The sequence below is a fragment of the Onychomys torridus genome, chromosome 4, assembly GCF_903995425.1.
Source record: "Onychomys torridus chromosome 4, mOncTor1.1, whole genome shotgun sequence".
Classification (NCBI taxonomy): Eukaryota; Metazoa; Chordata; class Mammalia; order Rodentia; family Cricetidae; genus Onychomys; species Onychomys torridus.
The window spans coordinates 120050244-120063058 of record NC_050446.1 but is presented as its reverse complement, the minus strand read 5'-3'; the positions used below and the strand labels follow the sequence as shown (position 1 = coordinate 120063058).

Below are 12815 nucleotides of genomic sequence, written 5' to 3'. Positions count from 1 at the left end.
AATCAGGGAGCAGTCAGCAATGATGTTATGCCACCACAGCTCTGCTTTCCCATGTACACTGTCTAGGTTCCCATCTATGATGCCACCCACAGGGGTCTCCTATCAATGTATGTAGCTGAGATAATCCCCTACTGGCAGGCCTATGCATCCCTCTCAGGTCATTCTAACCCTATCAAACTGATAATGAATCCTAACCATGGAAGAGTAGGACTGAGAAAGTGGGCGTAGAAGAGGAGGTGGGTGGAGGAGGAAATGGATTTAGTTGACAAGTTTGGAGAAAGAAGTGTTGCCGTAAGCAAGGGACAAGATGGTATTTGAGAAAGATGATGTATGACATTCAACCTTAAATCATGCAATTGCAGGGATATGAGTCCCATCTTGTTTCCATTCATGCAAAACCAGAACTTAGGAGTGAATATGAGAATGGTAATTCCTTGGAATTTCATAGAAAGGTTGGGTGGATACTAGGTTTTTCTTCGAGACTAGAGAGAAAGGAAGGGGGAGAAAGGAAGAGATTTGGGAACTTGGCTGACATTTGGGTTATGATAACTCAACAATGATAAGATTGAGGCTTGGAGAAGTTCAGAAACTGACTCAGAGCAACACAGCATGTGAGCATCAGGCACAGGCTTGAATGACCCTAGGCTTCCTATTCCAGTGTTATTTCTACTATTCAAGGGAGCTACAGGCACAGGGCCTTGAAAATCTAAGCTAGTTGAAGTGCAGAGGTGGACATTCTGTGCATTTGCCTGGCATGTTAGGCTGTGCTTTCTCAAGCAGTGGTAAAATGGATAAATCAATTCTGAGTATTTGTTTTGTGGACATAATGACAGCAAACACATTTCTCAAATGTCACCTTGCTCTCTCCCTAGAAGGGAGTGTTTGCCTCCCTCACTTTCAGAAGCTTTCATGTGTGGAAACCTGTCACAAACATCTGCTCATCTTTGGACCCACCCATTTCCCACATTTCTACCTGATTTTTTGCATCACTTGGTCTCAGGCTTTTCACAGTAGGGCCTCAAAACTGGGCAACTAAACTTCTGTATACACTATGAGCCCTTGTTTTACTGCAAGGACATGTCCCTGTCTCCTGGGTGATGGTCAGGAACCAGGGCCCAGAAATATGTCTTTAACTGGTATAAACATTTTCATTATCCTTGGCAGGAGATCATGGGCAAACGTTCATGGGTCAAATGACCTTGGTGACATTGCTTCCCTGCTTGGGCCTTAGCTTCCAGATCTACAAGAGGGAAGCAACTGTTTCCAAAGCAGGGTCTACAAAGTTAGCAGGAAAATTTAGTAAACTATATCCAAAGTCTTTGAAAGCAAAATGAGGATTATTCTGTTGTCTAGAATGCAGGACCCCACATTGCTGGCTTTGAGTTCAGATCAGAGCATTTCATCATGAGCCTGGTCTACGGAACTGAAGCTCACTGAGGCAGTGATACCCATGGAACATACAAGAGAAGTAGCCAAATGTAACATTGAAGCAACCTCATATTCAGGGAAACTGGAAATACCAGTATTTATTAATGTGGGGATAGCCAAGCTCAGGTTGGGGCTCATTGATCCCCAAATCTGATCCCAGGCTGATGAAGTAGTCATTTTTACTATAATTGGTCCTACTGTCACAGATCTTGAGGGCAATGTGATATGCCACCTCTTCCCTGTTCCCCGAATACCCTCTCCACCCATATTCTGCTTTGTGTTCTTCTACCACTTAAGGTTCTTGCTGAGATGATTTCACCGAGAGGGATTTTATTTTTGGTCAATGACAGCCTGAAAGAGATTCATATCCTGCCGCAACATGAACCTCATGGGGATGATCAGGATTAGGGGTCTCTTTGATCTTCTGTTGTGTCCACATCTCTGCCTGGCCCATCATACGCTTTCAATAAATGTATGTTGATGAATGAATGAGTATTGAGGCCTTTGAAAACCCCGCTCTGAGTTGGAAGCCACTCAAGCTGCTGAAGTGCAACCTTTTCTTCTTACCTTTCCACATCCTGCTTTCTTTGGGCTGACTGAGACAATATTTGTCCAACTCAAACCACTCTCCTTCTTGACTTTTTGGAGGTTGGGAGAGAATCCATTCTTTGCATGGGTAATCCCATGAGCATTCTAAACACTACATTAGTGTGTCATCACCACACAGAAGGACTCTATCCACATTAGTTTCTTTTCTCATTGCAGCTACAAAATACCCAAAGAAGAATCAATTTAAGGGCTTACTTTGGCTCACAGTTCTGGGGACAAAGTTCACCATATGAGGAAAAGCCTGGAACAGCTCGAGGAGGAGGCAGCCGGCAACATGCAGGGGGCAGTCAGGAAGTAGAGAATGAACAGGAAGTGGATCAAAACTTCAATGCTCTTAGTCACCCACTCCTTCTTCAACAAGGTGCCACCTACCTAAGGTTCAACAACTTTCCCAGCACCAGAGAGAGATCAAGTGTTCAAATACACGAACCTACAGGGGACATTTCACATTCAAGCAACAACAGGTTTCTTCCTGGCACCTTTTCCCTATGGACTCTAGTCTGGCATTAAGGCTTATAAAAATGATAAAAGGTTTTTCTTGCAAAGTTTGTTACTTATGGGTCTCTGGGGGACTATGGTAGATACCATGGTGGATGTTGCATCTAGGACTTTGCCTTGCTTAGTTGAACACAGGCCTTGGAAGTCTTTTTTTTTTTTTTTTTTTTAATTATGTAGACTGGTGAGTTGGATCAACAGATAAAGGCACTTTCCAACAAGCCTAATGACTTGAGTTTGATCCTGTGGTGGAAGGTGAGCTGACTTCCACAGTTGTATTCTGATTTTCACATGGGAGCCATGGAACATGTGTTCAGACACAGAGAGATATAGAAAGATTGAAATGCACCCACAAGAAAAAAATTAACTATGCATAATACAATTAAAAATAATTATATGTAGTGTATATTGTGCACATTGATGTGTAGGGGTGTTTTAGTGGAAATATGAATTTTCATGTAATAGTGCATGTATAGAAGTCAGAGGAAAACCCTGGTATTGGTCTTTACTTTCCACCTTGTCTGAGACAGGGTCCTTTTGTTGTTCTCCACCGTGTATGCCAGACTAACTGGCCTGCATGCTTCTGGGGATTTGCCTGTCTCTGTTTCCTTCTTGGGGAAGGACTGTTGTGATTATACTACTGCATCTGGGTATCTGAACTCTGGTCTTCATGCTGGCAAAGCAAAAACTTTATCCAGCAAGTTACTTCCCACACCACAGAGTCTTAAAGAGATAGTAAAAGCTCGAGGGCTAAAGGCAGAGGTTTGAGAATTTTTATCAATAGCTCTCATGGGTCACATTTCTCTGATCAGTAGTTACTTGGAAAACAATACTGCAGATGGCCGATTCAAAGAAGCATAGGATTTAGAACAAAAGGAACTGGTTTTCACAGGAGTACAAGGAAATAAAGGCTCCTGAGAGCTCACAACTTCTCCTTGTCCTTATCTTCCTGCATCCTACCCATAGCTTGACCACCCTCCAACAGGAGTGTACAGTCAAACCACAGGATGTGCTGTTAGATTTTTTAGGAGCAACTGAGAGATACTTAGGACCTAAGTAGTCCTGTCCACTTTGCTGGCCTGGCCCACATTCTGGGCTGCCTTGGCAGGAGCATGCTAGCAGGCAAAGGTTCATACCACTTCAAAGAACCACCCCTCCAGGTGCTGAAGGCAGCTTTTCTGATGCTCACGTTATATCACTGTTTATTTTTTGCAAGGATCCCAGCTGCTGTGGTGATGATATTTATATCAATAAGTGCTCTATTCATCTGCCAATTTCAGGGGATGCTTGCCAGCTGTGTATGGCAGCCAACCTTGGGGTGCTTCTGAGCCTGATGTTTTTACATTCAGAGCCTCAGTTCTCAAAGGCTGCACCAACATCTGGGGCTGAAAGCTCTATCATTCACCAAGGATCTACCATTTCAAAGGGGGAGCTAGAGCTAGCAACCTTGACATTATATGTCCCAAAGTAAGGTTCTTCACAATTGCCATTCTGTTCCCAGACTCCAATTTTGCGAAATGGGTGTTGGATAAAGAGAAGAGCCAATGGACTTTCATCCTTCTAACGGGGATTGAACCTAGACCTTCCGGAATTCTGGTCAAGTGCTCTGTCATTGAGCCATAACTTTAGCGAGTCCATGTGGGCTTTTTTTTTTTTTTTTTGTAGGTTTCACCTCACTTGCACTTCATAAATGTGAGTTACCTTGCTTGTTCAAGCAGAACACATGGTGATCATTTCTGATTCTAGAATGCAATAGGGAAATTTCTAGAAATCTCTTTTAAGGGAATTAATTTTTTTCCTATTGTTATCTTGGTTCCCAATCCTCCATTCTTCAGGCCCCAAACCTTAGTGTCATCCTTTACCTCCCATCTTCAACAAGGAAGTATATTTTGTCTTCCTACCTTTGGGATACATATATAATATACACAATGCTATAACCCTGTTCAAGCCACCATCACCCACACCTGACTATTCTTGTTGCCACTCCCTGTACTTTTAAAAGTCAAGCAATGTCCCTCTCCTGCCAAGTCTGTCTGTGTCTCCCTATCCTTTGCAGAGTGAAGCTCCAAGTTCTCTCATGATGACTAAGGTCACCTATGGCATGTAACCCTGTTACTCTTTGGATATCGTCACCTGTAACTCTACCAATCTCACCCTGCTCTGGCCTCAGAGTACTATGCTGTTCTTTGAGTGCTTCAGGGGTTTTCCCATAGTGCTGCCTGGATACACAGTTCCCTTTGCCTGAGACACTGTTCCCCAGGAGGAACATTTGGCTTGCTCTCTAGCCTCCTTCAACTCAACTCTGTGTTCACATATTTTCAAGTCCTTCCTTGAGTACTCTAGTACATCCATGTCTTGTGCCTCAACCCAGCTTTTAAATATTCATTATGCTTCCTTCTCATCATGTCCCAATATATGACTGAATTCATTATAGAGCATTTGTTGTTTATGGTTGGTCTCTCCCCTTAAGAATAGGAAGTGCACAGGAGACAGGAATATTCTCATTTCACCTTGTCTGTGTTAATTCACTGATACATTCCAAGAACCTAGAATAGTTTCCAACAAATAGCAGTAGCAGATGCTCAACAAGTCTGGATTGTGTGAATGAAGGGAACCTCTTCTGGGTATGTCTCATGGACACAGTCCTACACACACTCTTTTTCCTCCTCTTCTACTCAGCTCTGGTGCATACTCACTCTTCCAATCTTCCTGCCTTTCCATTTTGTTCAGGTGCTTCCTGGATAGCTGATTACCTAAACAAGCTACCTGCCACCATCTGGGACTTCTTCTCATCCACGTCCACATGCAGCTGCTCCCTGAAGTTTGTGGACTTCACACTGGAAATGATTTCACATCTGGTCCAAGTTCTGCTTCCACATGGCTACTTTCTCTGCTCAGATAACCTCTTCAATTTCTGAATACAAGCTGTGTTTTCTCTCCAGTCTCTGATTCCCATATCTGTATTCTCTGGTCCTAGACTCCATTTTCTAACACAAGTTGGAAACCTTAGGACAATCCCCAACGTATAGCAAAGTTTTTCTAATTATCTTGAAAGCCCTGGGTGCTGCAAAGGGATCCAGATGACAGACTAGCTAAGGGCTGTCAAGGCCAGATGAAAGACCAGCGTGGGTGGTGCTCTGGGTCTCCACTTCCTCCTTTAATCTGCCCAGATCCTCCTCTCTCATTCATTGAGTTTGTTCAAAAATGTTATTGATAGAAAGGATCCTGTCACTTACAAACAACAGCCTCATTCTGTCAGTGCTTTAGGTGCAGGCTCCTGAGCCTAGCACAAGGACCTTCTCTGCTGACTGAGCCCTGCTATCTTTTCTAGCCTTAGCTCACTCTTTCCCTCCAGATACAGCTCCAGTGTACTGGAACCGAAGCTGACTGCAAGCAAGCCTCTACCTGTCCATCTGCTTTGCCTTTGCCTCCACTTTCCCCTCTATGTAGAATGCCTTTTCCCAGCCATTCATCCCCTGTACAACCAGATCTCCCCTGCCCCCTTCAAGGTCCAAGTCACCTTCCTTTTGCAATCTTCCCCCACCCTCTGGGTAGAATGAATTGCTCTCTGCTCTAGGTCAACATGGCTCTTCATTGCTGACCTCTATTATAGCCCAGCCACATGAGCCTGGGATAACTCACCCATCTGTCTCTGTAGCAATACTGGTAGCTCCTGCAAGGCTGGGATTCTAGCTCAACCCCATTTGGAAAAAAGAATTATTCCTACCCAAGGCCTATGCAAGGCCAGCACTCACACAAGCGTGCACTGAATGACTTTGCTTTCCTTCAAGGCACTGAAAAGACTCATGTGGAACTGTGAAAGGCCACCTTCATCTCATCTACCCTAGAATAGCTGTCTTGCCACATAGTAGTGGTCTCCAGAGACTATCCCAAGATAGTGTCCTATGTCTTAGGTGTGGGGAAGTATAGACACATGATGGTTGAAATTAGAAGACCCAGAGGGGCTAAGTCATGAAGTCAAGGCTTAGCTGGGTGGTAGGAAACAAAGGTTCCTAGGTTTAGACTCCAGTTTCTGCCAGCAGAGGCCACATGGTGAAGAGCCTTTGGTGTTGGTGCACAGTGTTGTATGGGACTTGGTTCTCTGAACTCTTCATGATTTGGAATAAGGCTATAACCAGTGTCTGAGGCAAGGACAACAGGGTCTTGTCCTTGGTGTAGTTAGACAAAGCCTATAGCCAAGGGGATTCCTTTATGAGGGTCTTTGGTGAAGGATTCAGTGGGAGATTCAGTGAGCAGCAGAATGGGTATGCCTGACATTCACAGTCTGAGAGTGCCCACCAGTGGGGCATCGTAGAGTTTCCTTGCACACCTATTATGACTGGTACTCACCAGTAGCAGTCCCACGAGCCCCTCCTACCTGAGCAGAGTCCATTTCATTCAGCATCACCACAGAGGAACAATTATAATCGAACACCAGCCTCCAGAAGTCTGCTACAGTGTTGGGGAGAGGGTGCTGGGTGACCACAAAGGCGGCAGGCTGCTTGTGGCTCTGACAAAGGAATGACACAGATTTAGTCAAACACATACCCATCAGTGATATTCCGATCATGATGAGGCCGGGATGGCTGCCAGAGGCCCTGAGCCTGCCAAATAGATCTCACATAGCACCTGTCTGCTCTGTTATCTCTCAGTGCCCTGGCGGCAAAGGGGACCTTCTCATAATGAACACATTCTCCTCCAAACTAAGACATTTCATTAGGAAAGTGTCACTTGGATGGGGATTATCCAAATAAATTATTTATGTCTTGGAGCTCAGCAAATCATCATTACAATATGAAAGGAAAGATCCTGGATGCAGGTTTGCTGTGCTGCTGGCCAAGACACCTCTTGGGATATCAGGGATCCCATGAGTTCTTGTGCTTTTGATGCTGAAATTACAGGGATCATTTCTGTCTCTGGTCTGGATTGAGGGCTGAGCTAGCCTGGCCAGAGGTAGCATTGTACCCATTAGCCAACAAGATGGTAGAAGGCTGCCAGGTATTAGAGTCATGTGGACCTGAGGTTCAAACTCAGTTTTGCTCCTTGAAAATTATGACTCACCCATGTGTTCATTCATCCAGCACTATCCATCCATTTGCTATCCATTCATGCTTTTAAATATCATTGTGGGGAGTCAGGTACTAAACACTGGTGAATCAGTGGAGGGTTCCAAAGTTCAGACTCATCCTGGAAAATGCAACTCAAATCTAAAGGGATGGTTGTCATACAATGAATGAGATTGCAAGTTAAAAACAAATTAACAAACACAAAAAATCAAACAAACAAACAAAAATCTTGGCAACTAGGGCTGGAGAGATGGCTCAATGTGGCTCTTGTGGCTCTTCCAGAGGACCTGAGTTTGGATCCCAGAACACTCATCCAACTCTAATTCCAGGGGATCTGACACTTTGGGCTTCATAAGCAGCACACTCATGGTTGTGTGCATACCCACTTGCAGACACACATGCCTATACATAATAAAAAATAATAAAAACAAACCTTAAAGAAGCAAGTTCACTGCAGGGTAGAAATACTCTTGACTTAGGTTTTCTTCCTCAGCACCAGCATTGTGGTTGGAACACAATAGACACAATCACAGCACAGCCCTGGTAAATACCTTAATTTCCCCCTGTGTTACAGATAGAGAAACTGAGGCCTTGGGGGGGAATGCCCTGTGCAAGTCTGGAGGCTTCATTTGGGCCCCATGTGCCATTCCACCTCAGGAACAAGTATTTCGAAGGATTGTGGGGGTGTTTCTACTTCAGCAATAGCTTGTGAAATCTGAGAACCAGTCAATGTCTCAACATGTTTTCTAGGTAGCTTGTCCATGTGGGAATCAGAACTATTGTACCAGAGTCATGAGTCAGAAGGAAATGGGGAGAAAAGAGGGACAGAGACCTCAGAAATAGCATGGCAAGGCCTTGCAGACATGTCTATCATGTCTACACTAGGGATTCCTATTTTCTGAGGCCTTCTCTTAGCCAGTGGATGATCTAACAAAGGGTATCAGGGACAGACCCTTTAAATATCTCAAACATTTCCAAACTTTAAAAACGAAATCCAGACTAAGGCTTGTGAGATGGTTCAGCAGTTAAGAGCACTGGTTGCTCTCCCAGAGCACCCGAGTTCAATTCCCAGCACTCCATGGAAGCTCACAATTGTCTGTAACTACAATTTCAGGGGGTTGCAGGCACCAGGCACACACAACCTCTTTTTGATCTTTGCAGACACCAGTTCGGGCAGACTGATGATGCACAGATATACAGTCAGCCAAAGCATTCATACACAAAAAATATAAAATAAAATTAGAAACTCAGGCTTTTACAACAGTAAGCACATCTCTCTGGTCCTTGGTATCACCATCTCAAAGCCAGTTGACTTTGAGCAAGTGATGGAAATACTCTGACCCTCAGTACATCTCCAAAAAAAATGGGGAGAATAACATTCCTGGGCAGAACGAGACAATGCAAGTCCAGAGCCCGACATGGTGCCCGACATGCAGTGAATGTTAGTTTTCTTTGCTTTCCCTGTCTGTGTGATAAATGCTCTATTAGGCCAGCACGCCTGACAAAGTCTTATCTGAAAATATGTTCGAGATCTGTGCTCCTGCCGGGTTTCAGGGATCAGCCAGCAATCCATTTCATGGATAACATCATCCTTTCCCAGGGGAAACATTAAAAATTAACCCAGAGGACTTCATATTTTTCTGCTAGAGGCAAAGCTGCTATGGTTACCAGATAATGCACAGACTGGGCTGGAATACAGATAAGGAACTTTTTTTTTTTTTTTTTAATATAAGAAAGGCAGAGGCCTCAGTGATGGCTCACAAGAGAAATGCCCCGTGGACAAAGAATACAATCAGAATCAGAGCTTAGCAGAAGGCATTTGACTCCAGGCAGCATCTAACCTATGAAGTAGAGGCCAGGAGCTTCCTTGATCCTTGTTCGGATGAAGAAGGCAGAGAGAGAGAGAGAGAGGATGCTGAGGCGATGGGGGATAATGGTAGGAGGAGCTTGGAAGTATGGGTATACCTTTGAACCATGTCTACACACACACACACACACACACACACACACACACACACACACACACACACACACAGAGAGAGAGAGAGAGAGAGAGAGAGAGAGAGAGAGAGAGAGAGAGAGATCTTACAAGGTGGCCCTAAGCTAATATCAGAAGTCTTCTTCCTCTTTGAGCAATTCCAGCTACTTAACATGATCCAGACATGACTCCCTGCTTCTGCACTCAGCCAGGTTTCATAGAGAGTGTAAGGTGTAAGCATCTGTGAGCCAAAGCCAGAGCAGGCTTTTTGAGAACTTATTTGGGTATTGACTTTATATGCCCTTTTTGTTTCTAAAACCCAGAACACTTGGGATAATCAGAGGCCAGGGAAGTAGTGGCCTAAGAAAATACTCTATTATCTAGCCTGTAACTGAGATAGGAGGGCCACACAGGCTGGATGGACATGACCTCAGAGTGGAGAAGAGTGAGGAGAGGAACCTGGAATTGGTCATCCCCCATCAGGCAATGGTGTCCTGAGCCTTAGGAGGCAAGACACCCACATCTTCCTGGATCAAACAAACAGGGGAGGGACAATAAATGGATTCCAGAGTGGGAACTAGGAATTCTAGTTCTGTCTCTAGCTCTCTGGGATACCCTGAGCAAGTCTTCCTCAGTCTGGCTTAGTCTGCCTTGCCAAAAAGAGCATGGGTGAGACTAGAATGTCTGTAGTTCATACCTCTGCAACCATCCGCGTATCCTGAAGGTGTAATGATGATAATTAGAAGATGCCTGAAGACTCAGGGGTGAGGCATGTGAGACAGAGGCATGGGAATACTGGGCAGGACATTTCTCTAACTTCAAACCAGATCAGGGAATGGCTCCCTTCTTGGACATGCTATTGAAGAAGCAGAGGATAATGCCTTAAGGGCCATGGTCTCTTTCCCTTCTTGATCCTTTTCATACTTCCAATCACTGCCTAGTAGCCATTTACTAAGCATCAAGTGTGTGCTATCTTCCTCTTTGCCTCTGCAAATGAGTTATCTGAGAAACTAAATGGGATGTTCCAGCAGAAACCCCAAGATGATGTACTGCATCTTATCTCCTGAGATCTCAAATTCTGGGGAATGTGGCCAGGACTGAACTTCTGGCTGACAGTCATTTTTGTGGGAGGTAGAAGCATGTAGGATAGTACAATCAACTTGAGCTGCTACGGGAATTCTTTTTTCAGCTTTTGATCTATTCTGTCCACCTTCTTTGAGCCAAAGAGCCAAAAGCACACAATGTATCTGGGTTTAGATGTGAGACTTCTGGAGAGCGGGAGGACCACAGTCTCAAAGGCCGCAGTTAGAAGCAAGATAGCTGGTAGGGTCAGGGCTCTGGGATTCAGCCATCTCCACCTTGGGAAGGAACTTTTTCTGTAATGGCAGCTAGGGGTTTCCTGCCAGGGCTTAACTTACATCCATCAGTGCTGCGTTGATATAATTGCTGGATTCTCCATCTACTGAAATGAGGAAAGGTAGGCAGCGGTCCAGAGGCAGGACATCCATGCTCCGATTCTTATCATGGTTCCGGGGTAAGAGCCCGATGCTGCAGTCCTCAGGTCTCACTCGAGGTGTCACAATGTTGAGTGTCTGTGGGAGCACAAAGGGGAGTAGAGGAGTACACAGGAGGCTGTATACAAGCAAAGGAGACAGATATCCCAGTTTAGCTTGACTCACCTGTTTTTACCCTCCAAGCTTGCCTCTGCCATTGTTTTCTCCAACTCATGCTTCTCCCATGACAGAGATATTCTTTTCTATCCTGCGTGTAGCTACGGGACTTCTGAGCTAAGAGACTTTGCCAGGAGCTTTGTGACACCTTAAGATGCCAAGGCGGCAGGGGCAGCATGCCCACGCAGAGGCTAAGACATGAGCTGACAACACCTGCCAACCATTTGAACTGTTGTTCAACTGAGCTAGCACAGCATTAAATGAGGGCCAGCCAGAAGGGCATATGGCTGGGAATGGGGCAGAGAATCCCTAATGAATGTTAAACACCACTTGAAGTGCCATGGAAAGAAGGAAGTGATTTTTCCAGCACTTTTTTCAAGTGATAAAAGTGTCTCAGCTGTAGGAGGATGGATGGATGCTTAGGATGTGTTCTTTAGGTTGATAAGGGACCTTGTGGGGACAAACTAGTAGGTCTAAAAAATTGCAAGGCTTATGCTTTGTAGAGGAAGTTCCCACCCAGTTAGGGACCAGGGGTGTTCCAGCCAATAGACTAGTGCCTGTGTGCAATGACCAGGGCTCTGTGCCTTTCATCCCTCTGTCATTTGGCATGCTGTCATTAAGACAATAAAGATTTCTTGTTTAAAGGAGTTCTACAATGTCAGCCTGACTGGAATACTGTGAGCTTGGGATTTGCTTGTTTTTTCCTGCCCAGTTCTTACAGATCCATTGCTCAGTTTTTAGATGAAGGTCTGAACTCTAGCATTTTACTCAGAGATCTATGTCTAGGTCTTTAGCTTTCTACTCAGTCACTTATATCCAGGCCTCTCAGACCGAAACTGCAGTTTTGATCATCCTGATTCCAAGGTGTGAATCTGCTATGTCTGAGCCATGCTCTAAGATGGCTAAGAGCTTAACATGAATACAGATAAATGCCCCCGAGATCCTGTTAAATTGCATGTTCTAATTTAGTAGGGCCCTAAGTCCAGATGATGAGTTTAAAGAACTTGTGGAGAAAACACTGGGGCTCCAGTCCCTCCAGAATCAAAGAAGCAGGAAATCCACACCAGCATCAGTGTATAAACTTCTGTCCATTTCACAACATCAACAAGAATTAACCAAGACCTCAGTTCAATAGCATAATCACAGCACAAAAACAAGTGTCATCCATCATTGAGTGATTGGCTAATAGTTGCTAATGACTGTGCAATCTGATGGTGTGAAAAGCTTTCCACAGCTGCTGGGCACTATAGGCTGAAAGCACACATACACATCAATCTCACCAAGAAAGGCCCATAATGTGCATTAAATTGCCTGGGTCATTGCTATAGACTGAATGTATACATCTCATCTTACACACACATGCAACTTACTATATCAGCTCCCAACAGAGCATATGAGGAGGGGTGGGGGCTGGGGGAAGTAATTGGATCAACAAGGTGGAGTTCTCATGAATGGGATTAGTGTCCCTATGAAAAGTTACATAAGTGTTTGCTCCTCTGCTTTTCACCATATGAAACTACAAGGAAGCAGACACTCACAAACTACGTTAGTGTCTGAGCTCTCCCCAGA

At 44.6% G+C, this 12815-nt stretch overlaps 1 protein-coding gene across 13 annotated transcripts in view; it reads right to left on the bottom strand.

Moving 5' to 3' along the window:
* Ptprt (protein tyrosine phosphatase receptor type T) overlaps positions 1 to 12815 on the bottom strand; it is a 1144051-nt gene that overhangs the window by 19472 nt on the left and 1111764 nt on the right. For all 13 annotated transcript variants that reach the window (XM_036185148.1, XM_036185155.1, XM_036185146.1 and 10 more), the window contains 2 exons: positions 10995 to 11168; positions 6911 to 7042 (listed from right to left, as the gene is read on the bottom strand). In XM_036185148.1, coding sequence (XP_036041041.1) covers positions 6911 to 7042; positions 10995 to 11168 — 306 coding nt within the window. The remainder of the gene's footprint in view (positions 1 to 6910; positions 7043 to 10994; positions 11169 to 12815) is intronic.